General features: G+C 40.7%; 1 protein-coding gene across 1 annotated transcript in view; it reads right to left on the reverse strand.

Moving 5' to 3' along the window:
- The window catches only part of L2HGDH (L-2-hydroxyglutarate dehydrogenase), a 53,032-nt gene that overhangs the window by 7,458 nt on the left and 20,698 nt on the right, over positions 1-24,876 (reverse strand). The window contains exons 5-9 of the mRNA NM_001101090.1: positions 15,299-15,461; positions 14,040-14,074; positions 6,349-6,516; positions 4,947-5,104; positions 3,707-3,838 (exon numbers count right to left, since the gene is read on the reverse strand). Coding sequence (NP_001094560.1) covers positions 3,707-3,838; positions 4,947-5,104; positions 6,349-6,516; positions 14,040-14,074; positions 15,299-15,461 — 656 coding nt within the window. The remainder of the gene's footprint in view (positions 1-3,706; positions 3,839-4,946; positions 5,105-6,348; positions 6,517-14,039; positions 14,075-15,298; positions 15,462-24,876) is intronic.

Here is a 24,876-nt window from a genome sequence, read left to right on the forward strand (position 1 = left end):
ACAGATTTTTTTTTCTAGACTTCCTTCTCACTGAGAGTATAGCCCTTCCAGAGTCCCCGGCTTTACAAATCGATCTCAGTTCCAACTTTTCACCTTTTATGGACCCAAGGCTTTCTTTACACCACTTGAAAGAAAATTAAAATACAAGTCCCTAATGTATCTTGATTTGGGTGGTGGATACGAGTTTATATAATTCCAAAGTTCATTGAGCACTTAAGATCTGCATATTTTATTGTAAGTAAATCACATATCAATTAGAAATGAAACTCAAGTTATATGACATCAAAATCAGAAAATGCTCCCTATCCTTCCAGGTCAGCATCAGCATTCCTCTTAGTTCTTAGGTTTTCAATTTCCTCTTTGTTTTCATCTCTGGGATGCCCTTATTTCCTTGTACTCTCAGCAATAAGTATTTCAAAGGGTTTTTTATTATATTTTCTCCAGACTCTCTTAGGTGTTTTGTAATTTGAATTTTGTAATGATATGGCTGGATGGCATCACTGACTCGATGGACGTGGGTCTGGGTGAACTCCGGGAGTTGGTGATGGACAGGGAGGCCTGGCGTGCTGCGATTCATGGGGTCACAAAGAGTCGGAAACGACTGAGCGACTGAACTGAACTGAACTGAATGTGAAGGCTACCACATTCTCTAGACTAGTGCTCAATCAGGGGAGATTTTGCCCCCTAGAGGACATCTGGCAATGTCTGGAGACATTTCGGTTGTCATACCAGGGAAGTACAGCTGGCATCTAGTAGGTAGAGGCCCGGGATGCTGCTAAACATCCTACAATGAATTGGACAGTCCCCCCACAGTAAAGAGTTATTTGGCCCAAATGTCAATGGTACCAAGAATGAGAAACCATTTTTTGCAAAAGAGTCTGATCACTTTTATTACAGAATTTCTGGGTTTTACCCTTGCATTTCACAATGATATTGTATAGTCTTTAGCTATCACTTATGATGAAAACATCTTGCCTGAAAATTTATTTGCCTGAAAAATACCTACCAAGAAGGTATTTTCAAAATGAAGCATGGAAAAAAGAGGGGATCTTGGCAAATATGTTTTCATGTTCTATGTCCTTACAACGCTGCTGCTGCTGCTACTGCTGCTAAGTCGCTTCAGTCGTGTCAGACTCTGTGTGACCCCACAGATGGCAGCCCACCAGGCTCCCACGCCCCTGGGATTCTCCAGGCAAGAACACTGGAGTAGGTCGCCATTTCCTTCTCCAATGCATGAAAATGAAAGTGAAAGTGAAGTCGCTCAGTCGTGTCTGACTCTTCGAGACCCCATGGACTGCAGCCTACCAGGCTCCTCCATCCATGGGGTTTTCCAGGCAAGAGTACTGGAGTGGGGTGCCATTGCCTTCTACCTTACAACGCTAACACATACAAACTAGTTAGGTTACCATGTCAAAATTAATCACAGAACAAATTAAAGGGCTTTACAGCTTAAATTAGGAATCTTAGAGATCACCATTTAATAATGAGAAGTTTGTATACCTAATGCATATATTTGGCAGGCTATCACTTTATATTCCAGTCTAATGTTCACCAGCAAGTTACTGCCCATGATGCTCTGGCTAGGCAATGAGAGGTCAAGCTGTATCCCCTTTGGAGGCTAGTGCAACTAAAGGACACCATCTTGAGCTAAAAATCCCACTAGAAGTGCTGCTTTGGTTCTTTTTTACTATCCAGAACTGCCTAATATGCTTCCACTCCAATATTAATGATAGAACATTTATGGTGTCACACGGGTTTCAAGACATGCAGGACTTGGGCTTCAAAACGTGGGAAAGCCTAATTATATCATTTATTATGATGATGATTATTATTTAAGATTCTAAGCATGTTAACAGGTGTGGAGAATAACATAATGAGCACCAATTTTTTAATCAAACAGCTTAAGAAATAAAGCATTATAGATATGATAGGAGCGCCCTGTCAAACTCTCTGGATCCCATTCTCTTGTTTCCCTAGAGTTAACTTTTCTCTTCAATTAGGTATTTATCACTCCCATGTTTGTTTTTATTTTTACATGTGAAATCCATATACAATATGGTATAAACATATAAATGGGATCAAACATATCTTCTACGATTTTCTTTTCACTAATTTCTTGCATTTCATAGCTACAGGAATCAAATGGAATTGCTGACTATGTTCAGCCTCTCTTTCTCCAGAGAGAAACTCTCATGGGACTGAGTTGAACTCGTCCCCACATGCACCAGCCTACACTGCTGTGTGCTTTCTACTACATGCTAACGAGACTTGTAACTGAAATCCACACCCTTCCTCCCAGAGACAAGAGTATTCACCAAAACTCACAAGCTCCAAGTTCAGTTCTACTATATGAAATCCACTGGTCTAAAGAGTTTTCCTCAGACTTCTACAAAAGTGTGGTAATCAAATCTAGGTAGTGAATTCATTCCAACTATTTATGTATAGAATTCACGACACCCATCTGTTGTATTTTCCAAGGAATATTAACAAGAGTAAAAGACACTTGATTTGACCCATCTATTTTCAGATACAAAACATAACAAGACTGCTAAAAAAGACCACTGAAAACATAAAAGCCTTCATTTATAGGTGAGTGAAACAACATAAAGCCTAGATATTGTTATCCCTTCCATTTCAGAAGGTGAGTGGAGGGGTGAGAAAGATAAGAGTAAAAACATTAGCTCGGTTTAATAGTTCTAAGCATTCAAAGAGGCTGGTCTAGGAATGACACATAAGTCAGATTTAGACCAGGACGCTACCCTGAGGGAGACAGCTGACGTGATCATTGCTCTCCTCCTAGATACAGAGCCGAGCTGCTGACATTTTACACCAGGCGAGTCCCACAGCTGTTACTGAGGAGACAGACATGGTGCTCTAGAGATTCATGGAGGGATCGGTTCAGGGAAGAGGGAGCCTCAAAGACCATGGTTGATTACGCCTAACAAATGGCCGGTTCAGGAAAAAAGGTGAGCACCCTAAAAATACCACCACAAAGGAAATAGGCTTATGTGGTATTTAGGACAAAGTATAGATTAAGTCCAGAAAACCTTTTCTCTTTAAGAGAATAAAAAAATTTTAAATAGTCCTTCCTTTGCCCCACACCCCTGTAGCAAGGACTTAAACTGATTGCTACCATACTATTTCCCACTCCTGTTCTGCAAATAATCCTTGAGTGCAACAGGACCCAAGAAACAGCAAAATAAGTAGATAGGAAGCAAGGTAAGACAGCAGGTATGAGTTATGTTTCTAAAAGGTTTTAAGAATCAATTAAAGTGTAATGTTTTAATACGCTTATTACCTAATTAGGTAACATGCTGATCAATGATCTTGCACAGAACTGAAGTCAGAAGGCTTTGGAATCACAAGTGGCCAGGGAGACTAAAAAACTTTCAGGTGAGATGTTATATTATGAGTGATAGCTAGACACAAGGGTGAAGATGGCATCGTAATATAACTGCAATGGAGAGTTCAGCTTAGTGCTGGTCTCTCTAGACAATCATAAACGGACCTAGTTCAAGCACTAAGGGGACTGATGTGGCAACACCCAAACTGCAAGGGGAATGAGCAACTTGTTAAGAAAGAGAGATCATGCAAAAATTCAGGGCACACACTAACTGCATGGGTGCTTAGAATCACGAAGTCAGACCCACGTCCCAAGTTCACAGAGGTCATGAATGCATTTACAATCCTTATAGCTTTTCCTTACCTAAGTACATCACTGATAGTAATTTCAGGGATAAACTTTTGAAGGTGCTTCACTGTTGCACTGAGAAAACATGCTTTGTACATTTCATTAACTCCATAGGAGAAATTCTGGAACACCAGTTTAATCAAGCCACTGAAAGCAAAGAAAATAAAATCTTTATGAGAAAGAATTCCTTATTACTGTAAAACATCTCTACAACTATTAGATTCAGGTGGGGGGAAGTGGTGGGGAGGAGGGTAGAACCACAGAAATCTAGGCGAAGTCCAAAACACCACATATTAAAAAGAAAATCAACTTTTGGCCTACGTTAAAAGGAAACTTCATCGAAGGAATACCTTCCAAATTCCAGAAGTAAACACCTTTCAAATTCAAATTCCCAGGGGGTGCTGGTTTCAAAACTAGGATTCTATAAAGCCTGCCAAAACCAGGGCTTTCTAATGCAATGTTACTTGCTCTTAAAACACACATAAAAGGCATTTACAGATTTTTTAATTTGGGTATTAAAAGTGTGGGACATTTACCCTACTTCTATTGAGTCAGCCAGAGGTCAGATACGCTAGTAGTGATTCTCAAGTGAGAATCTGGGGAGCCTGTGCTCATATGTATTTTTACAAGCACACAGCTGGGAAGCCCCACCCTAAACTGGTTTCAGAATCTGTGCAGGGTGAAATGCAAGTAGAACTCTGAAAGCTTTCTAGTGATTTTGATGATGTGAAACCCTCTAGAGAGCAGCACCGCTAAAAGGACAAAATACTTCAGTGAGTTATTTCTTACCATAGTAAATGATCTGCACTTCATATCAATGTAGCAGTATTGCTAATTTTCCAGAAAAGGAAACAACCTTGCTTATCAGCAGTTTCTCCAGAGGTTTTCAAAATCATGGTGACTAGCCTGAAATGATCTTATCAAAGTAAACCATCTACTGATTTTGAGAGAAACTTTCTTTTTTTTCAAACTCAACTAAAGGTTAGCAAAACAAGATTTGGATTCTCAGATGGAGGATCACTCTTGGCTCTTTTTTCACCAAGACATCACCCTGGCTCATCAGAGTTTTCTTGAAGTAGTTTAAATGTTATGCTTATTTCACAAAGCTCTTAATTCAGATTAATTTTTTTTAAAAACCAATATACCAATCACAAATATGAAGATTTATCCAAATAAACCTAATATCAAGAAAGAAAAAATTTCCCATATTAAAAGTATAAGCACTTAAAATCACTTTTTAAGGAAATGCAGTTACCTCTTGATGATTATATCCATAATATCTCTGGCACTGAAGTCAAAGGGTCTGTAGCCCTCTCGTTTAAAGGCAAGAATTGCATTGGGCCCTAGCCAAATATTGCCATCCATCCTTGGTGTGAAGTGAACTCCTAGGAAAGGAAATCGGCTATCGGGGACCTACAGATTTAACAGAGCAAACAGAGCCCCATTTCATACTGCATTTTATTATACACACAAACATTGAACTGGTAATAGAAAACACCTTCTCACGCATTTACTTGTGATCTGTGCTCAGATAATACTTTTCTACGTACATGCTTCTGCCTAGAAATGCCACACAGGAAACCTGATGCCATGACAATGAGGCACACTGTCCCATCTATTCCTCTTTCTGGGTAAAGAAAAAAACTGTCCTACTCTAGGTTACTCCCCACTCCTACCGTCCCCAACTAGGAATCTACGCAGCTGACAAGTAAAATCAGAGCTGCCAGGAAAAAACCCATCTTCATAACACAGGCTTTTGTCAAGTGGGAATGTAACAGGTTGGAAAAGATGATGGAAGTCTTGGCAAGGTCAAAAACACTGAATAGCTGAATACTCGTAGTTCAACCCAGTAGGTCCAGACAGAAGAATGAGCTTTTCATTTAAATGCCTATGTCTTCTACACCATGAAACTACAGAGTGGCCACATCCCCTTTCTTGCACTTACAGATAAGTGAACTAAGAAAGAAGGTTGGCATCTGGGCTTGTTAAAAGGAAAAGTTCTCTTAGGAATACTCTTTCCAGACAGAGGTGGGAGAATCAGGTTCTTTCCTCACTGTTCTTCCTGTGGTACACTCAAGCTTTCCAGGACTTGTGAGCAAGTACTGTCAATTTAGGGCTTCCCTTGTGGCTCAGCTGGTAAAGAATCTGCCTGCAATGTAGGAGACCTGGATTCTATCCCTAGGTTGGAAAGACCACCTGGAGAAGGGAAAGGCTACCCACTCCAGTATTCTGGCCTGGAGAAATTCCATGGACTGTATGGGTAGCCACAATATCAAAACAAAGATGTAGGGATTTAACCCAGAGAAACAGGTGGAATGCTTGAACTAAAAAGCCCTTTAAAATAGCTCTTGTGTCTAACTCTGGGAAAAGTTTTTGTTTCATTCCCTTTTGCCACAAGCGTCTTGAGAAAGCAGAGGTATCATGGTATGTGTGTGTGCTCAGTCGCTCAGCCGTATCTGATTCTTTGCGACTCTGTGAACTGTTACCCATCAGGCTCCTCTGCCCATGGGATTTTCCTAGCAAGAATACTGGAGCAAGCTGCCATTTCCTCCTCCAGGGGATCATCCTGACTCGGGGATCAAATCTGCATCTCCTGCGTTGGCAGGTGGATTCCCTACCACTGAGCCATCTGGGAAGCCAGATGTATCATTACTTACCGGATAAATATTTCCTTTTACAAGATAGCGCTTTTCTGGCTTCAAGACTAGGTAATCTCCCCGGAATGGTACAATTCGAGGATTGGGATTGCAGCCACTCAACTCGGAAATACGGTCTGAGTAAAGTCCCGCACATGTCACAACATACTGACATCGGACCTCCTCTCCCTAGGGCAAGAGAAAAGAACAGCGACTTGTGGGAAGCAGAAAGAATAGGTGATAGCAAAGACAGTAAAGGCACAGATATGGATCCTTCATTCATTCATTTATGGCTGCATCGCACAGCTTGCAGGATCTTAGTCCCCTCACCAGGTATTGAACCCAGGCCCCTGCAGTGAAAATGTCCTAACCACTGGACTGCCAGGGAATTCCCATCTTTTTATTCTTTTTAAAAGATGAGATTAAATACAGGTATCAGCAAAAGAAGTTCTTCAGCATTTAGTTGGAAGGTAGAAACTTAGAGCAATGGCACACAAGAGGATATCACCTTAAATTTTGTACTTTAGAGTTAGAGTGGTTGACCTAGCGAGGATACCTAACAAGCCACATACAGACAGCTCTTTTTCACAAAGACCTACCGTGGAACTTCTTCACTACTTATTGCAGGAAGAACCCACCTTCATTTAGGTGGCTCATTTGGCCTCAACCCATTTGGCCTCCTCTGTATTTCAAATAGCTTCTCCTGTCTTATCTAGGGGTAATTATCCTGTTACTCTCAGGTTGCTTCACACTCAACCCTTGCTCAGTTCCACCTGTAATCTACCCAGCAACCAAGGTCTCCCTTCGGATCAGTATCTACTTTGCAAAGTGAGGCTACTTTTCAAAACTCAGTTATTCAACCCACATTTACTGAGAATGCACACTATGGTCAAGGTTTGCTTTAATGACTAGGAGACTACTAATCTTAGGCTATGTTTTCTCATAAATTTTATTTGTGATTATCATCTGCATATTTTTTGCTTTACTCTGATAGGGTGAGCCAATTTGTGACTCAATTTCCTAAATGATTTCATTTAACCCTAATTCCCTACCATACTCCATTTCTATTGCTTTATTTCTTACAGAGGAAACAACTAATACCTTCTCGCTCCAGGTAATCTCATATTGCTAGATTTCCTTCTGAGAGGACCTGTTTCTGAAGCCTTGAGGTTCTCATCTGCCTCAGTGTTCTCTTTCTTTCTAGGCTTTACTGATTTATCCTTATCCTATCTCTGTCTTCATCCTATTTTTGCCCAGCTACCAAGATAAGCCTCTTTTCAACAGTTATACAAGCACACTTCGGACAAAAATCAAATGAAACTTCTTTGCAGTGAATTCAAATTAGCTAGACTAAACTCATGAAAGCTTTAAGATCCTTGAAGTCAAAGGACTATGTCAACAAAAATAAAAATGCTTCCTGTAAGTAGGTTAATATCTTTTCTGTTCATCTAGAACTATATACCAGAAGTACAAAAAATTTTTTACGTGATATTAATCTACTAGTTACCTACTTGAAAAGTCAGCAATTGTTTTGTTCTTAGAACATAAAATGAAGATAAGCCTTATGATAAATGTAAAGATAAAAGAATTCATAGAATGGTACCAGAATGCAATAACTTAGAAGTTCTTTTAAAAACTTGAGGAACGATTTCAAAGGAAAAAATTATTAAATAATTCAGTAACATTAGTTTCACACCCAAAATGGAAATTTTTAATTTACATTGACTTATTATTATTAGTTCAACCATTAAAGTCTTTTAAAAAATAAACCATGCATCGTTATTGCTATTTCATAAGCTTCCCTGGTGGCTCAGACAGTAAAGAATCTTCCTGCAGTGCAAGAGACCAAGGTTTGATCCCTGGAGAAGAAAATAGCAACCCACTCTAGTATTCTTGCCTGGAGAATTCCATGGACAGAGGAGCCTGGGGGCTAAATCCACGGGGTGGCAAAGAGTCAGATGCAACAGAGCAACTAACACTTTAACACATTCAAGTGAAACAGACCTTTCCCCCATGTTCAACCTATAAATCTTTAGTTTGCAACTCCTCTCCTCAAAAGTTTATTTTAAAAATTCATTTTTTTTAGCTTGTCATAAATGCATCGATATTCAACTTGATAAGCTGACTCAAATTTTTGTATTTTATAATTTTAAAATATATTAAAATTATATTTAAAATTTTAAGTTATATTATTTAATTATACTAGAGGAAAATGCCAAAATAAAAGTAACAACTATAGAAGCTGAATAAAATACATATCCCCTGGTTTCCCACAGGCCCCTGTGTATCTTGGATCACATGATGCCACACTTTAGTGAAAATGTTTCTTAGGGCAAGGGTAGAAACAGACTTTTAATCCTTTTTTTTTTAAGCTTTATAAAAGTTTTAGGTAAATGTTTCCATCAGTTCGTTTTATGTACTTCTTGAAAACAAAATTCATAGGTTTAACATTAATGCTTTAAAATATTGTACATCAAGAAAGCCAATTCTCACTCATGCAACAAGTTGGTCTGTGTTCTCTTTACTCCTGTTTGCCAGACAATCTTCAATAATTTCTGCAAAGAGACTTCTCGTTGGCAGAGTATAGGCAAGAGGTGAAAGCTGGCCAGCAGCTTTATGAAAACAGTCTGAACCATAACATGGGAAGTCCATCCCACTTACGCTTCATTCTATAATCACGTTTATCACTAGCAAACTGCACTAAGGTCATCATTTCTTGAATGAGAGCCAAAGCTTTTAGCCTCTCTTCATTACTTGGTGCTTCAACAATTGTCTTGCAAATTCCCTTGAAGCTGGCATCCGTTTCAGGGAGCTCACCATACCCAGCATCATTTCCCTCTACTGAGACAACCAAGCCTGCCTCATGAAAAGTCTTTGTCATGACTTTCTTATCTTTATATTTCATCTTCATGGTTCTCTGTTCCAAAGAGTAAACCCAATGCTCTGGCTGCTTCTGTGCATTTTTCATCTATGCTTTTCAAGAGACCAGTTTTCTTCTTATCTGTTTTTTAATCAAAAAAAAAAAAAATCTGATGGCAGCAAACACATTATCTCCATTTTGATCAATTATACAATTTTTCTTTGCTCCATCTATTCCAACATATACAGGAGGTTGGTTCATCAGGAGACTCCCTGAAATACTCCACGTGGAAATGAATTTTATTATCTGCAGAAATAATGGTCTGGAACTCAAGAAGGCCACGGTAAAATCTCCAGTGAAGGTTAAAATCAGCCTTGCTGATATTTTTGTTCATTTTATGTTTCATAAAGACCCACTGATCGAAGTCCAAAGTTTGCAGAAAAGGGAATTGGCTGACTTCTCAGGATCAAGTCCTTCATAGAAATTCCAGAAGTGATAGAAATCTCCAGGCAGAGAATGCCTATAACGATTTTCTATACTTATTTTCTTTTTAATATCTCTTTTCTAAAGTCACTGGAGACCTCAGTTTTCAGGATTTACTCCCCACCAGGCCTGCACTTCCCACCACTGCTGACCATTCTGCTTCTTAATCCTTTTTTGAATGGACACCTTGGCTGTTCTGCCACTTGGGCCACACGATCCAGCAGCTCTGACAGTAATTCAAGTTTGTGGCTGATCATGATGTTTTAAGGAGACTTTTGTAGGTCCCTATAGGAAGAATCACAGCACAGAACTTTAGGATTTGGGAGGAAAGTTACACCATCCTCTGCAGGTAATTAGCCTCCTTTTGAGAAAGGGCTTCTGCCTTTGATCCAACACTTGACCACAGGTCACCAAGTTACCATTTGAATTACCCATTATGAACTGGGTATTGTCTTACTCACCAGGCCACAAAACTGGGTGTGTACGCAGCACTCTGTCATCAAGAGGAAGTGGTAATATACAAGATCAGAGATGTATAGGTCCTGCAGGCACACATAAGTTGTGGAGGCAAGTGGCTCAAATGCCCATGACCTCCACCGCTAAATCATCTCCTCCCTCTGGACCTGCTCCCTCGGCCCCATGGAAAGTGATCAGCTGACCAAGGAAGAACAAAATACAGGCCAGGTTGACAAATGGTTCTGCACAACATTCTGACATCACTTGAAAAGAACAGCTACAGCACCAGCGCCCCACTTGGGAGTGGCCCTGAAGGTCTATAGTAAAGGGCAATCTTCCCAAGGGGGCAGAACACAGAATGTCATACCTGGTTATTTGTCCTAGAAGTATGGATCTATACTGTTTCATGTGCAATGACTATTTGCTGGATGGTCAGAAAAAGGAGCTCTGGAGAAAAGGTATGTGAATGGATCTCTCAAAACAGGTTCGGATAAAAAAGACATTTGAGTTCTCCATGAATGCTCACTGAAGAGTGATCATGGAAGAGGAAAATTTTAATAATCAGTGGACAAGATGACCTGCCCTGTGGATGTTAGCTAGCCTCTTTCCCCAGGTACCCCATCCACACCCAATGGCTTCATGAACTAAATGGTTATGGCAGCAAGGAGGTAATGCATGGGTTTAGCAACATGGACTTACTCACCAGGGCTGATCTATTTACAGCCACAGGTGAATACTCAATCGGCCAACAGCAGAGATCAACATAGCCACTGACATGGTCCCTGGACCACTTCAATCAAAAACCAAAGGCAGCACTTAGTCCTCATTGGAGCAGACACTTGCTCTGGATACAAATTCATCTTCTACACCTGCAATGCTTCTGTGGAAACCGCCATCTGTGAACTTACAGGATGCTTTATTCACTCTTAACGGTATTTTACTCAAAAGCATTACTTCTGATCAGTGAGCTTATTTTCCAGGAAATGAAGCACAACAATAGGTTCATGCTTGTGGAATGCACTAATTTTACCATTTACCCCACAAACCTGAAGCTACTGGGTGACAAAAAGTAGAATGAGCTTTTGAAGATCCAGTAACAGCACTAGCTGGCTGGCACACCTACAGGCTTGGGGCAGTGTCTTCCAGGATTCTCTACATGCTCTAAACCAGTGACTAATACATGGTGTTGTTTCTTCCACAGCCAGGATTCACAGGTCTGGAAATCAAGGGGTAGAAAATGGGAGCAGCTCCTTACTATTATAATAAACTGCTTATGAAATGTTTGCTTCCCAGCCCTACAATTTTTGGTTCTGATGGTCTAGAGGTCTTGGTTTCCAAGGGAAAAATGCTTCCATTAGAAAATAAGCAATGGTTCCATTAAGTCAGAAATTGATACTGTCATACCTGGTCACTTTGGGCTCCTCCTGGCAGTGAATCAATAGGCAGAAGGAATTACTGTTCTGGGTGGGATAACCAATTCTCTCAAGAAAACACTGAGTTGCTACCACATAGAGGGCTCAGAGATGATAAAGAGAAGTATGTCTGGAATGTAGCTCCCCTGGGATATGTTTTAGTTTCCCCACGTGCTATTATAAAAGCTAATGGAACCCAAAAATGGAACCCACAACCCAAAACAAGCAGGGCTGCTAAGCGCACAGACACTTTAGGAATGGAAGTTTGAGTTACCCCAGCAAACTAGGAACCATTACCAGCTGAGATGCTTGCCAAGGGCAAAGGGACTATGGAATGAGTAGTGGAAGAAGGAAATTATAAATATCAGCTATGACCACATGGCTGGTGACAGAAATGAGGAGTGTAGTAGCTAGGGGTATTTCTTTCTTATTCTAAAATAAATATAATTGCCTATAAGTTACCCAACACTTTCTTTACCCTCATTGTTACTAGAGTGAACTGTGTCCTCCTCAAATTTATAAGTTGAAGTCCTAATGCCCAATGAGACTGTATTTGGAGATAGGACCTTTAAGGAGATAATTAAGATTAAATAAGGTCTGTAAAGTGGAACCCTAATCTCATAGGACTGGTGTTCTTATAGGGGAAAGAGACTGCTCTCTCCCACTCTCTCTCTACACGTGTGCAGGCACAGAGAAAAGGCCACTTAAGGACAAAGGCAGCCAGCCTCAGGCCGAGAAGAGAGATCACACCAGAAGCCAACTCTGATGGCACCCGGACCTAGATTTCTAGCCTCTAGAGATGTGGAAAAATAAATTTCTGCTGCTTAAGCCACCCAGTGTGTGGTAATATGTTGTGGAAGCCCCAGACAACTAGCACACCCATTTCTGCCACTTCCCATCATCTCACATGGGGTTTTTCAACTTCAGCATTATTGACATGTGGGACCAGATGCCTCTCTGTCGTGGGGACCTGTCTCTCACATTGTAGAATGCTTAGCAGATTCCCTGGCCTCTACCCAGTATATGACAGCAGCAGTGCCCCATCTCCTCCGCTTCTACTAGGTGTGATGAGAAAAATGTTTCCAGACGTTGCCACACGTCTCCTAGGAAGAAAAATTACTTCCAGTTGAGACTTAAGATGCTTAAATAGTGGTTAACCTTTTATCTCAGGATTTATATTGCAGGATCTCAAAGTGGGAGAGTGACTCAGATAGAAAAGAAATGAACATTCACAATCAATGAAAGTAGACTTTGTATCCTTTTTGGAGAGAAAGCTTGTCTTCAGGTGTATGAAAGATAGTTGCACCTTGTGGATGGAAGCATAATTGTTCTACTCTATTTCATAAATGTAGTTATAAGGGGTGTGAGTGGATGCCAAGTGGGAAAGGGAGGGACTGCAGGGGATTTACGGTATCACTTGGGTTATGCTGGGATTGATGCTTCCTTACATGCTTCTAACTTAAAGCTGACCAAACAGCAAGTGCATATGATCCAGGAGGCAGAGGTACAGCAGCAACCACACTATTCTCTGAAGGTCACCTCTGGCCCAAACACCCACTGCCAAGTATTGATAAATTATAGCTCCACCTTCAGCTCACCTCCTGACTACCCATCCTACTGGCCAAGCACAAAGGCACCCACTACTTGGGTGTAGACAAAGCTTCCTGCTCGCGTTCCAACTTCAGCAGCTGGACACACTTGGCTTCTCAGAAACTGGCTGGAGATACCTCCTGATCTACCAACTCCCCTTCTGAATTTTCACCTCCCTAAATACTTTCAAAACTGTGTAAGGCCTAATTCCTACAATATACTCATCGATGACTCTACTCTCCTGACTGACTGAACTCTGATCGTTCAGTGAACAAACAGCTAATGCAATACTTCTATGCTATTCAATAATTCTTGTTTTAGACTATGAGAAGCTGAAGAAAAGCAGCCTGTCTCTCCCTGCACAGCCTGCTCCCTGTCCCCAAAGTCTTATAATTAGTAGAGAGTTAATAATAAGTTCATGTAGATAAGTAGGCAGAAACGGTAAAACATCTATCAGTTTTCATTACCCCAAGTGCTTATAATCCTATCCTTTGCTGGCACAATCACTTGATGAAGACATTCCCAAGTTGAAACCTTTCCTAGAATGAAAGTTGTTACATTGTTCCCAAAGGATTTTTCTCAGAATAACTTTTACAGTAGGCAAATTTCATTCAATGACGTAAAATACAGCACTGTGGTTTAATTCAACTTTTTAAGGAAGAAGATGACAGTAGATAAAGTAGATAAAGTTTACTTAAGAATCTTGGGACTTCCCTGGTGTACCAGTGGTTAAGACTCTGCTTCCAATGCAAGGGGCTCAGTTTAGACCCCTGGTGGTAGAACTAGATCCCACGTACCACACCAACGATCCCAAGAGCCTGCAAGCCGCAACTACAAGATCCTGCGTGACACAACTAAGACCTGGCACAGCCAAACACATAAATAAAGATTTTCTTAAAAAGAATCTTTACCTTTGTATTCCTTATAACGATTGGATATTTCATCCCTGAAAAAAAAATTAGTGAAAAATTTATTTTTAGCAAAAGAAGGCCTACATTAAATGAAATATTATTCTAGTCATAAATTTCAAGGATTATCTCCATCATAACCATGACTGGCTCCTACTTTTCATTCTAAAGTTTTCTTTTTACCAAGTAACGAGATTAAACTAGTTAAGATTCGACAATATATAAAACTCGGGCATGTTTTTTTAGCATATTTCATTTTAATTCATTTAACCTGTAAACCATTCCCCACCTCAGCTCCAACACTAGAAGGCACAGCTTTTCCGTGAACCAAATCCTAGAAAACATGCTGTAAAATGGACCATCACAAATCAGTATGTATTTTTCCATTGGAAGAACGCTATGACACTTGTCATTCAAGTGTTATCTGAATCCTTACAGATTTTAGGTTGGATAGAGAAGCAAGAGTTATTACAACACAAAATTTCCAATGATAAACTATTTCTAAAATTTGTTCCCAATCAGATACATGTGATCTTAAAGACCTATAATGCATATGGATAGCAGGTAAAGAATATGATTTACTTACTTACATCATAAATTTGATTGCTTATGCTACCTACCTAACAATCTCAATTATTTAACAATTTTGCTCATCATCTTAGAATTTAGAAGAACACTGGGAAAATGATTGCTTCAGATAGCCCAGATCTCCTTAAAGGCCTGTCAAGAAAGAATGAACCAAGCACTACTTCTTTTTCCCTTCAAATTTCCAAACAACAAATTTAAGGCTTAACAACTAATTCATTTGGTTTAAAAAAAAAAAATCTGTGCCCCCAAAGCAAAACAAAATAAACTCTAAGTACAGGCTACAGTGGGGGAATTGCAGGTGGGGGCTTCAGAATGGCTGAGTCATGTCCTATCCTCAGACAGTCTGATTCAGTAAGACTGCTGCTGCTGCTAAATCGCTTCAGTAGTGTCTGACTCTATGTGACCCCATAGACGGCAGCCCACCAGGCTCCCCTGTCCCTGGGAGGATGCTAAAATCTGTATTTTTAACAAGCATCCCCAGGGGATTCTGAGTCTAACCTATTGGATAGGAAAGTCTTTGGGAGCTAATTTCGCTTCTGCACCTGCCTGCAGCTCTGTGCCCTACTGTAGCTACCTCCTGGTGACCCTCATGTCATGCTACCCTAGACAGAAATAGTCCCAAGTTTCTATAAAGTCAATTCAAGTATTCAACAGAAAAGATACAGACAGCTTACCATCTTTACTTCTTGAAGGACTTTCTCTAGCCATTTCAATATCTTCTACTTCAAAATTGGTCAAAACAGAGCCACCTGCTTCTTGGAAATCCTTGGCAAATGAAAAAGCCACCTGCCGATAGTCCACGATGCCAGTATAGGGACAATCGATAGCCATTAGACCCTGGGACAGAATTGTGAAAGGACCAAGACAATATAATTAAAAACTGCTGAGGACAGGCTCTCCAATGAGGCTTCCCTGGTGGCTCAGTGGTAAAGAATCCACCTGCCAATGCAGAAGACTCAGACTTGATCCCTGGGTCGGGAAGATCCCCTAGAGGAGGGCATAGCAACCCACTTTAGTATTCTTGCCTGGGAAATCCCATGGACAGAGAAGCCTGGCAGGCTAGTCCATGGGGTCTAAGAGTTGAACATGACTTAGCAACTAAACAACAGATTGTCCAATAAATTTGACCTTTGGCTGAATTTTTTTTACTGTTTATAGTAATGGATAACTCACAATTAGCCTTTCCTGGCAAACATCTGATAATCTTAAAGAAAAATAAAATAAAAGCTTTCTCAATTCAGTGCCTAAATTTGATACTGAATACGTATATAAATTGTCTAACAGATAATAGAAATAATACGAGCTAAATAAGAAAACCTCTATAATCTGGAAATAATTCTCCTCCTTAGAGGAGTTAATTTTTCCAGGCTCTTTCAGCTGCTACAATGAGTCTTTCAGTTTTATTCGGCCTAGAGGAGCTATCCCACGTTGAAGGTCAGGAAGGGCAGCAGTGAGGAGATACCCCTCATCCAAGGTAAGGAGCAATGGTTGAGCTTTGCCGAAGCAGCCATGAAGAGATACCCCATGCCCAAGGTAAGAGAAACCCAAGTAAGACGGTAGGTGTTGCAAGAGGGCATCAGAGGGCAAACACACTGAAACCATAATCACAGAAAACTAGTCAATCTAATCACACTAGGACCACAGCCTTGTCTAACTCAATGAAACTAAGCCATGCCCGTAGGGCAACCCAAGATGGGCAGGTCATGGTGGAGAGATCTGACAGAATGTGGTCCACTGGAGAAGGGAATGGCAAACCACTTCAGTATTCTTGCCTTGAGAACCCCATGAACAGTATTAAAGGGAAAATGATAGGATACTGAAAGAGAAACTCCCCAGGTCAGTAGGTGCCCAATATGCTACTGGAGATCAGTGGAGAAATAACTCCAGAAAGAATGAAGGGATGGAGCCAAAGCAAAAAGAATACCCAGCTGTGGATATGACTGGTGATAGAAGCAAGGTCCGATGCTGTAAAGAGCAATATTGCATAGGAACCTGGAATGTCAGGTCCATGAATCAAGGCAACTGGAAGTGGTCAAACAAGAGATGGCAAGAGTGAACGTTGACATTCTAGGAATCAGCAAACGGAAATGGACTAGAATGGGTGAATTTAACTCAGATGACCATTATATCTACTACTGTAGGCAGGAATCCCTCAGAAGAAATGGAGTAGCCATCATGGTCAACAAAAGAGTCAGAAATGCAGTACTTGGATGCAATCTCAAAAACGACAGGATGATCTCTGTTCGTTTCCAAGGCAAACCATTCAATATCACTGTAATCCAAGTCTATGCCCCAACCAGTAACGCTGAAGAAGCTGAAGTTGAATGGTTCTATGAAGACCTACAAGACCTTTTAGAACTAACACTCAAAAAAGATGTCCTTTTCATTATAGGGGACTGGAATGCAAAAGTAGCAAGTCAAGAAACACCTGGAGTAACAGGCAAATTTGGCCTTGGAATACGGAATGAAGCAGGGCAAAGACTAATAGAGTTTTGCCAAGAAAATGCACTGGTCATAATAAACACCCTCTTCCAACAACACAAGAGAAGACTCTACACATGGACATCACCAGATGGTCAACACCAAAATCAGACTGATTATATTCTTTGCAGCCAAAGATGGAGAAGCTCTATACAGTCAGCAGAAACAAGACCAGGAGCTGACTGTGGCTCAGATCATGAATTCCTTATTGCCAAATTCAGACTTAAATTGAAGAAAGTAGGGAAAACCACTAGACCATTCAGGTATGACCTAAATCATATCCCTTATGATTATACAGTGGAAGTGAGAAATAGATTTAAGGGCCTGGATCTGATAGAGTGCCTGATGAACTATGGAATGAGGTTCGTGATACTGTACAGGAGACAGGGATCAAGACCATCCCCATGGAAAAGAAATGCAAAAAAGCAAAATGGCTGTCTGGGGAGGCCTTACAAATAGCTGTGAAAAGAAGAGAAGCAAAAAGCAAAGGAGAAAAGGAAAGATATAAACATCTGAATGCAGAGTTCCAAAGAATAGCAAGAAGAGATAAGAAAGCCTTCTTCAGTGATCAATGCAAAGAAAAAGAGGAAAACAACAGAATGGGAAAGACTAGGGATCTCTTCTGGAGAAGGCAATGGCATCCCACTCCAGTACTCTTGCCTGGAAAATCCATGGATAGAGGAGCCTGGTAGGCTGCAGTCCATGGGGTCACTAAGAGTCGGGAACGACTGAGCGACTTCACTTTCACTTTTCACTTTCATGCACTGGAGAAGGAAATGGCAACCCACTCCAGTGTTCTTACCTGGAGAATCCCAGGGATGGGGGAACCTGGTAGGCTGCCGTCTATGGGATCACACAGAGTCGGACACAACTGAAGCGACTTAGCAGGGATCTCTTCAAGAAAATCAGAGATACCAAAGGAACATTTCATGCAAAGATGGGCTCGATAAAGGACAGAAATGGTATCAACCTAACAGAAGCAGAAGATATTAAGAAGAGATGGCAAGAATACACAGAAGAACTGTACAAAAAAGATCTTCACGACCCAGATAATCACAATGGTGTGATCACTCACCTAGAGCCAGACATCCTGGAATGTGAAGTCAAGTGGGCCTTAGAAAGCATCACTACGAACAAAGCTAGTGGAGGTGATGGAATTCCAGTTGAGCTATTCCAAATCCTGAAAGATGATGCTGTGAAAGTGCTGCACTCCATATGCCAGCAAATTTGGAAAACTCAGCAGTGGCCACAGGACTGGAAAAGGTCAGTTTTCATTCCAATCCCAAAGAAAGGCAATGCCAAAGATTGCTCAAACTACCGCACAATTGCACTCATCTCACACGCTAGTAAAGTAATGCTCAAAATTCTCCAAGCCAGGCTTCAGCAATATGTGAACCGTGAACTTCCAGATGTTCAAGCTGGTTTTAGAAAAGGCAGAGGAACCAGAGATCAAATTGCCAACATCCACTGGATCATGGAAAAAGCAAGAGAGTTCCAGAAAAGCATCTATTTCTGCTTTATTGACCATGCCAAAGCCTTTGACTGTGTGGATCACAATCAACTGCGGAAAATTCTGAAAGAGATGGGAATACCAGACCACCTGATCTGCCTCTTGAGAAATTTGTATGCAGGTCAGGAAGCAACAGAACTGGACATGGAACAACAGACTGGTTCCAAATAGGAAAAGGAGTTCGTCAAGGCTGTATATTGTCACCCTGTTTATTTAACTTATATGCAGAGTACATCATGAGAAACGCTGGACTGGAAGAAACACAAGCTGGAATCAAGATTGCCAGGAGAAATATCAATAACCTCAGATATGCAGATGACACCACCCTTATGGCAGAAAGTGAAGAGGAACTCAAAAGCCTCTTGATGACAGTGAAAGTGGAGAGTGAGAAAGTTGGCTTAAAGCTCAACATTCAGAAAACGAAGATCATGGCATCCGGTCACATCACTTCATGGGAAATAGATGGGGAAACAGTGGAAACAGCGTCAGACTTTATTTTTCTGGGCTCCAAAATCACTGTAGATGGTGACTGCAGCCATGAAATTAAAAGACGCTTACTCCTTGGAAGGGAAGTTATGACCAACCTAGATAGCATATTCAAAAGCAGAGACATTACTTTGCCAACAAAGGTTCTTCTAGTCGAGGCTATGGTTTTTCCTGTGGTCACGTATGGATGCGAGTTGGACTGTGAAGAAGGCTGAGCGCCGAAGGATTGATGCTTTTGAACTGTGGTGTTGGAGAAGACACTTGAGAGTCCCTTGACTGCAAGGAGATCCAACCAGTCCATTCTGAAGGAGTTCAGCCCTAGGATTTCTTTGGAAGGAATGATGCTAAAGCTGAAACTCCAGTACTTTGGCCACTTCATGCGCAGAGTTGACTCATTGGAAAAGACTCTGATGCTGGGAGGGATTGGGGGCAGGAGGAGAAGGGGACGACAGAGGATGAGATGGCTGGATGGCATCACTGACTCGATGGACGTGAGTCTGGGTGAACCCTGGGAGTTGGTGATGGCCAGGGAGGCTTGGCGTGCTGTGATTCATGGGGTCGCAAAGAGTCGGACACGACTGAGCGACTGATCTGATCTGATCTGAACCATATCTGATAATGAGTCAGATTCTGTATCACCAATTTCTTTATATAAACTGCACTAAGATTTTCCCAGTAGTATATTATCTGTCATGCACACTCAGTGAGAGCCCTGAGTTGTTCACAATGTTTTCAGAGTACTGACCTGATTTGCTGCTGAATCTATCTTCAAGACTGCAACTACTGAATGGAGATTTTAGTGGTTAAGTCAAACTTTCTCTTTAGGTAATATGGAGAAATTAATAGCCTGGGTATTTAATTGCTATGTTGGAGTGTGTGTGTATGTGTGTGTGTCAGTTGCCACTCAAAACATGTTTAAACTCTATAAATGAATGATCTACAACAATACATATTTAATTTTTCATAATAAGTGTTCAATGTGCACAGGCCTTTTCTAATTGTGAAGAAAAGGATATGAGTAGAATTTCACACACTAAATACTGACTACATTTTGGTGAGTGCGTGGAAATGGCACAATTTTCTGTTGCGTTATTGTATATAAGAGTATATCAGTTCTCTCAATCAATTTCCTCTAAGAGGGCAGACTGGTTCCCAGGATAACTAAAGCCCAGAAGTTGAGTGTGACTTAAGGGCTGCCATCCTCCTGGGCAGCACTGCACTGCTGTTACAGTTTTAAAATGACATCTGATAATATTAAATATTTCATCTGTATTCACTGCTCCACCCCAGCCCAGTGCGTTTACCTGTCTGGCCTTTAAAAGCTTTTAATTTTGCCACTCAACCCTGACCAATGTTTCCAAATGGCCAGATGGCACTAAAAGTGAAGGCTCATAATCTCAGGCTCTTTTCACAAGCTGAACCTAACATGTGGCAAAAATTCATCATTCTCCTGACAGTCTTGCTTCCAGAATTTGAGAGCATTTGCCAAGAATAGGAAATCATTCCTTCTGTTTCTAGACACACGTAAGATTTTACACTAGAACTTCTATTGCCTGAAATTCCTAAATTCACAGGTCCAATAAGTAGAATTCAACTCCAATCTACAAACAGTATCTGGGATACAACAACCTTGGAAGCTAATTTAAGATAATACTAAGAGTTTAGTCACAAAAACTTTCTTACATAGCATAGAACTATGTGATAAGTATGATAACAGAGGGGTAAAATAACATGTGTCCAAGTGCCTCATGTCAATCTTTTTTTATCATCCCAAATATCCTCCTCATTCATCTTCTACTCCTCTAATCCAGCACATGCCTGACATACACAGAAGGCACTCAAATACTGACTGAATGAATTTTTGAGGGCTGTCTTTAAACATATACCAAATCTTACCCTTCCTAAACAGGTTTCCTTCTTCCTTCCCTTTCTGGTCTTGGCTCTGACCCTCCTCATGAGATGTTGGTGTGCCTTGCCTGAATGTGGATGAGGGGGAAGGTGGAACAAATCACTGCTGCCAAGCTGTTGACACTCTGGCCTAGGGTGGGGTTAGGGGACAGGCTGGCTGTCTGCCAGCCGGCAGACTGCACATGCACGGACCAGGTCACCAGGTCAGAGCTTGAAATCTGATATTGTGGCAGGTCAGGTTGGAAAAGAACCAGGCAAGTGGGTCAGGGAAAGCTAAGAGTTGGAAGTCAGTCAGGAGGCTAGAGGAATATGTGATTGACCAATAGCGTTATAGTAAGGCAGTTGGCTCAGCATCCCTATGGTCAGAGGAAGCAGTCAGGATAGAGAGGCACAGAGAACACTGTCAAGAGCCATTCTTCAAAGTTTACAGATGCAGTTTCAAAGTTTCTCAGATACTCCCACTAGGGGCACTTCATTTTCTTCTTAAAGAGATCTGATACAAGAAACATTTTCAGAGTTCCCCTGACAAACTGTTTCTTTCTGGAGGGCCTGGAAGAAAGAGAAGAGACCCTATACCATGGAAATTCTGCTACCCAATCCTGGTAGTGGTCGTGAATTTGGGGTAAAAGGCAGAAATTTATTCAAGACACCTTTATGAAAAACCGAAGTATACTTTCCACTATATATTGTCACCCCTAAAAATTCTGGACATTGATAACCATAATGCGGCCTCCTATAAAGTAGATCACTACTGCAGAGGCTTCAGGGAAGGGTAACATACACCTCTCTTAGAAGTTACACTACTTATTTATCTTTCAAGCGGGGGGCTCACCTCTGAGAAGACTTTTCTAAACTCTTGGATTTAACTAAAAGCTCTCCCTTGCCTTGGTACAAGACAGTTCTATCATAATACTTATCACTGTATTAAAACTATCTTCTGCTATACTCTAACTTCTTTTAGGATCATGACAATGTCTTATCTTCACATCTGCAGTACCCACTGTAGTGCTGGGCACACAGTAAAGAATAAAATGTTGGTCAAATTAACTTGATTATCTATATATACATACTTCATCTACCCCGTTCTGAGAAATGTGAGGATCACATGGTCAGGTGCACAGAACAATATCCAGACTCATCCCTAATCTTTATGATGTACAAAATGCTGTTTTGTTTTGAACAGTAAGGCATGATATAAAGAACCATGGGTCCTTCTTATAAAGAACCATGGGTCCTTCTTTTTCTATTTTTTTTCCAATTTCTAAAGTTATCAGACACACAACAGATGACTGTTGTTTCGGTTGACTAGCTGGAATATTCCAAATCCCCAAGATTTCAGTACCATCATGAAATCAAAAACTTTGTTTCCCAAACTCCAGAGTCAAAATTGTTTTTACATCATGACCAAATCCACAGTGGGTTCAGGGGCTTATATATCTTTTTTTTTTTTTACACTAATATTAAAGTCTGAAACAGTTTCTTGATAGTACATAAAAACAGAAACACATTTAAAAATTAGCATGCCTCTCTGGTGGAGGTTATAAATTGTTTTATTCTCAAATGCCAGGTAATACTTGATACAGATCAGTGAGATTCTGACATCTTAGTTCCACAACCAAACCTATCAAAATCACACAAAACAATAAAACAGAAACAGGTTTAGCTGTTTTATAGTCAGGAAACACTCAATAATTCTTGTAAAGCACTATATAGATAAGAGATGGGAAGTAAGTTTAATTTCATTTTTTTAGTAGATTTGATTTTTTAGAGCAGTTTTAGGTTCACAGGAAAACTGAGCAGAAGGAACAGAGACTTCCCGAATATTAATACTTCCTGCCCCCATATGTGTAGCTCCCTAATCTCTTTAATACTAATATTTTTTTCCTTTTTAAGTACAGCATTAGTATAAACAACCAGTTCTGCTATAGACTGAATGTCTGTGGGCCTCCAAAATTCATAGACTGAAACCTAACGACCAACGTGACAGTATTTGGAGATGGGGCATTTGGGAAGTGATTAGGTAATAAAGATAGAGCCTTCATGAATGGGATTAGTGGCTTTATAAAAGAGACTCCAGAGAGCTCCCTCACCCTTTAAGTATTGTGAGAACACAGCTAGAAGATGGTCTATGAACCAGGAAGTGGGTCCTCACCAGACATCAAATCTTTCAGAGCCTTGATCTCAGACTTCTGGCCTCTAGAACTATGAGAAATAAATACCTGACACTTATAAGCTAACTGGTCCACTTTCCAGATGGCACTAGTGGTAAAGAATCCGCCTGCCAACATAAGAGACACAGAGAAGAGAGCTGAATCCCTGGGTCGGGAAATCCCTGGAGTAGGAAGTGGCAACCCACTCCAGAGTTCTTGCCTGGAAAACTCCATGAACAGAGGAGGCTGGTGGGCTACAGTCTACAGGGTTGCAAAGAGTCAGACACGACTGAGCACACACTTTGTTGCAGCAGCCCCAACTGACTAAAACGAGCCTTTATATGAGTTACTCACAACCCTAGTTTGAAGATATCCTACGATCTCTCAACAATGTTTTGAAATAGCCTATTCTATTCTACAGAGGAAATGACATGGCTTAAAGGAAATAAACAGAATAAAATAATGAGTTACAAGCAAAGTATTAGGAAAAAGGGAAAATGTAAACCAGGAGAAAAAGAACATAAAAAAGTTATCTTATCAGACGTCATGAAAAGTACCCAAGTATCTCAAAAAAATCCATTTTAATTCACCAGAATTACTGCTCACATAAAGCACAAAATAACAACCATCACTTCTTGAGGATTAACATATCTTGGATGCTTTATATGTATTATTGTATTTAATTCTCAGAACAACTCCATTTTACAAACAAGGAGTCTGAGGTTTAGAAAAATTTTAACTTAAGGTAAACAGCTGTTAAATAGGCAGATATGAGATTTAAATTTATGTCTGTCTGACTTCTCAGCCACCACAAACTGCTGCTCATCTTATGTCAGATCCCATTTTATGGGGGGGGAAAAAAGAGAAAATGCAGTGAGATAAAGAATAGTATGTCAAAACTTCCTTAAGTCTAGAAATTACTGACCTATGATATACAGTAGTAGTAACGTTAGTTGCTCAGCCGTGTCCCACTCTTTCAGACCCCAAGGATTTTAGCCTGCCAGGCTCCTCTGTCCATGGAATTCTCCAGGCAAAAGTACTAGAGTGGGTTTCCATTTCCTTCTCTAGGGGATCTTCCTGACCCAGGGATCAAATCAGGGTCTCCTGTATCGCATGCAGATTCTTCACCATCTGAGCCACCAGGAAAGCCTGGTAGAAAGGAATCAGGTTTTCTAAAAACAGGGGACAACAGAGGATGAGATGGTTGACTGGCATCACCAACTCAACGGACATGAGTTTGAGGAAGCTCCGGGAGTTGGTGATGGACAGAGAAGCCTGGCATGCTGCAGTCCATGGGGTCGCAGAGTTGGACACAACTGAGCGACTGAACTGAACTGATTCTAAAAATAACTATAAATAGGTAGTGTTGGTGGTGTCATAGTGAGTAAAGCTGCTTCCAAAAATAAATATATAAATGGTTCTGACCTCCCACTTCAAGGCTCCCCTCTCTCCCACAACCAGTTTCATCCTGTGTACCAGAGTTTGATTAACTTTTCCTTAATTAACACAGTTTGCATGTCATTTTCCTGCCAAAATCCTTCAGTGGCTCCCTACTGTTTAGATCAGGAGCTGGTAATTTTTTCTATAAAGGGCCAGATAGTAAATATTTTTGTCCATGTGAAGCTTAAGGTTCCAACTACTCGAGTTGGTTGTTTGGCACAAAAGCAGCCACAGACAACACATAAATGATTAAGTATGGTTGTATGCCAATAAAAAT

Source organism: Bos taurus, chromosome 10 (assembly GCF_002263795.3).
Source record: "Bos taurus isolate L1 Dominette 01449 registration number 42190680 breed Hereford chromosome 10, ARS-UCD2.0, whole genome shotgun sequence".
NCBI lineage: Eukaryota > Metazoa > Chordata > Mammalia > Artiodactyla > Bovidae > Bos > Bos taurus.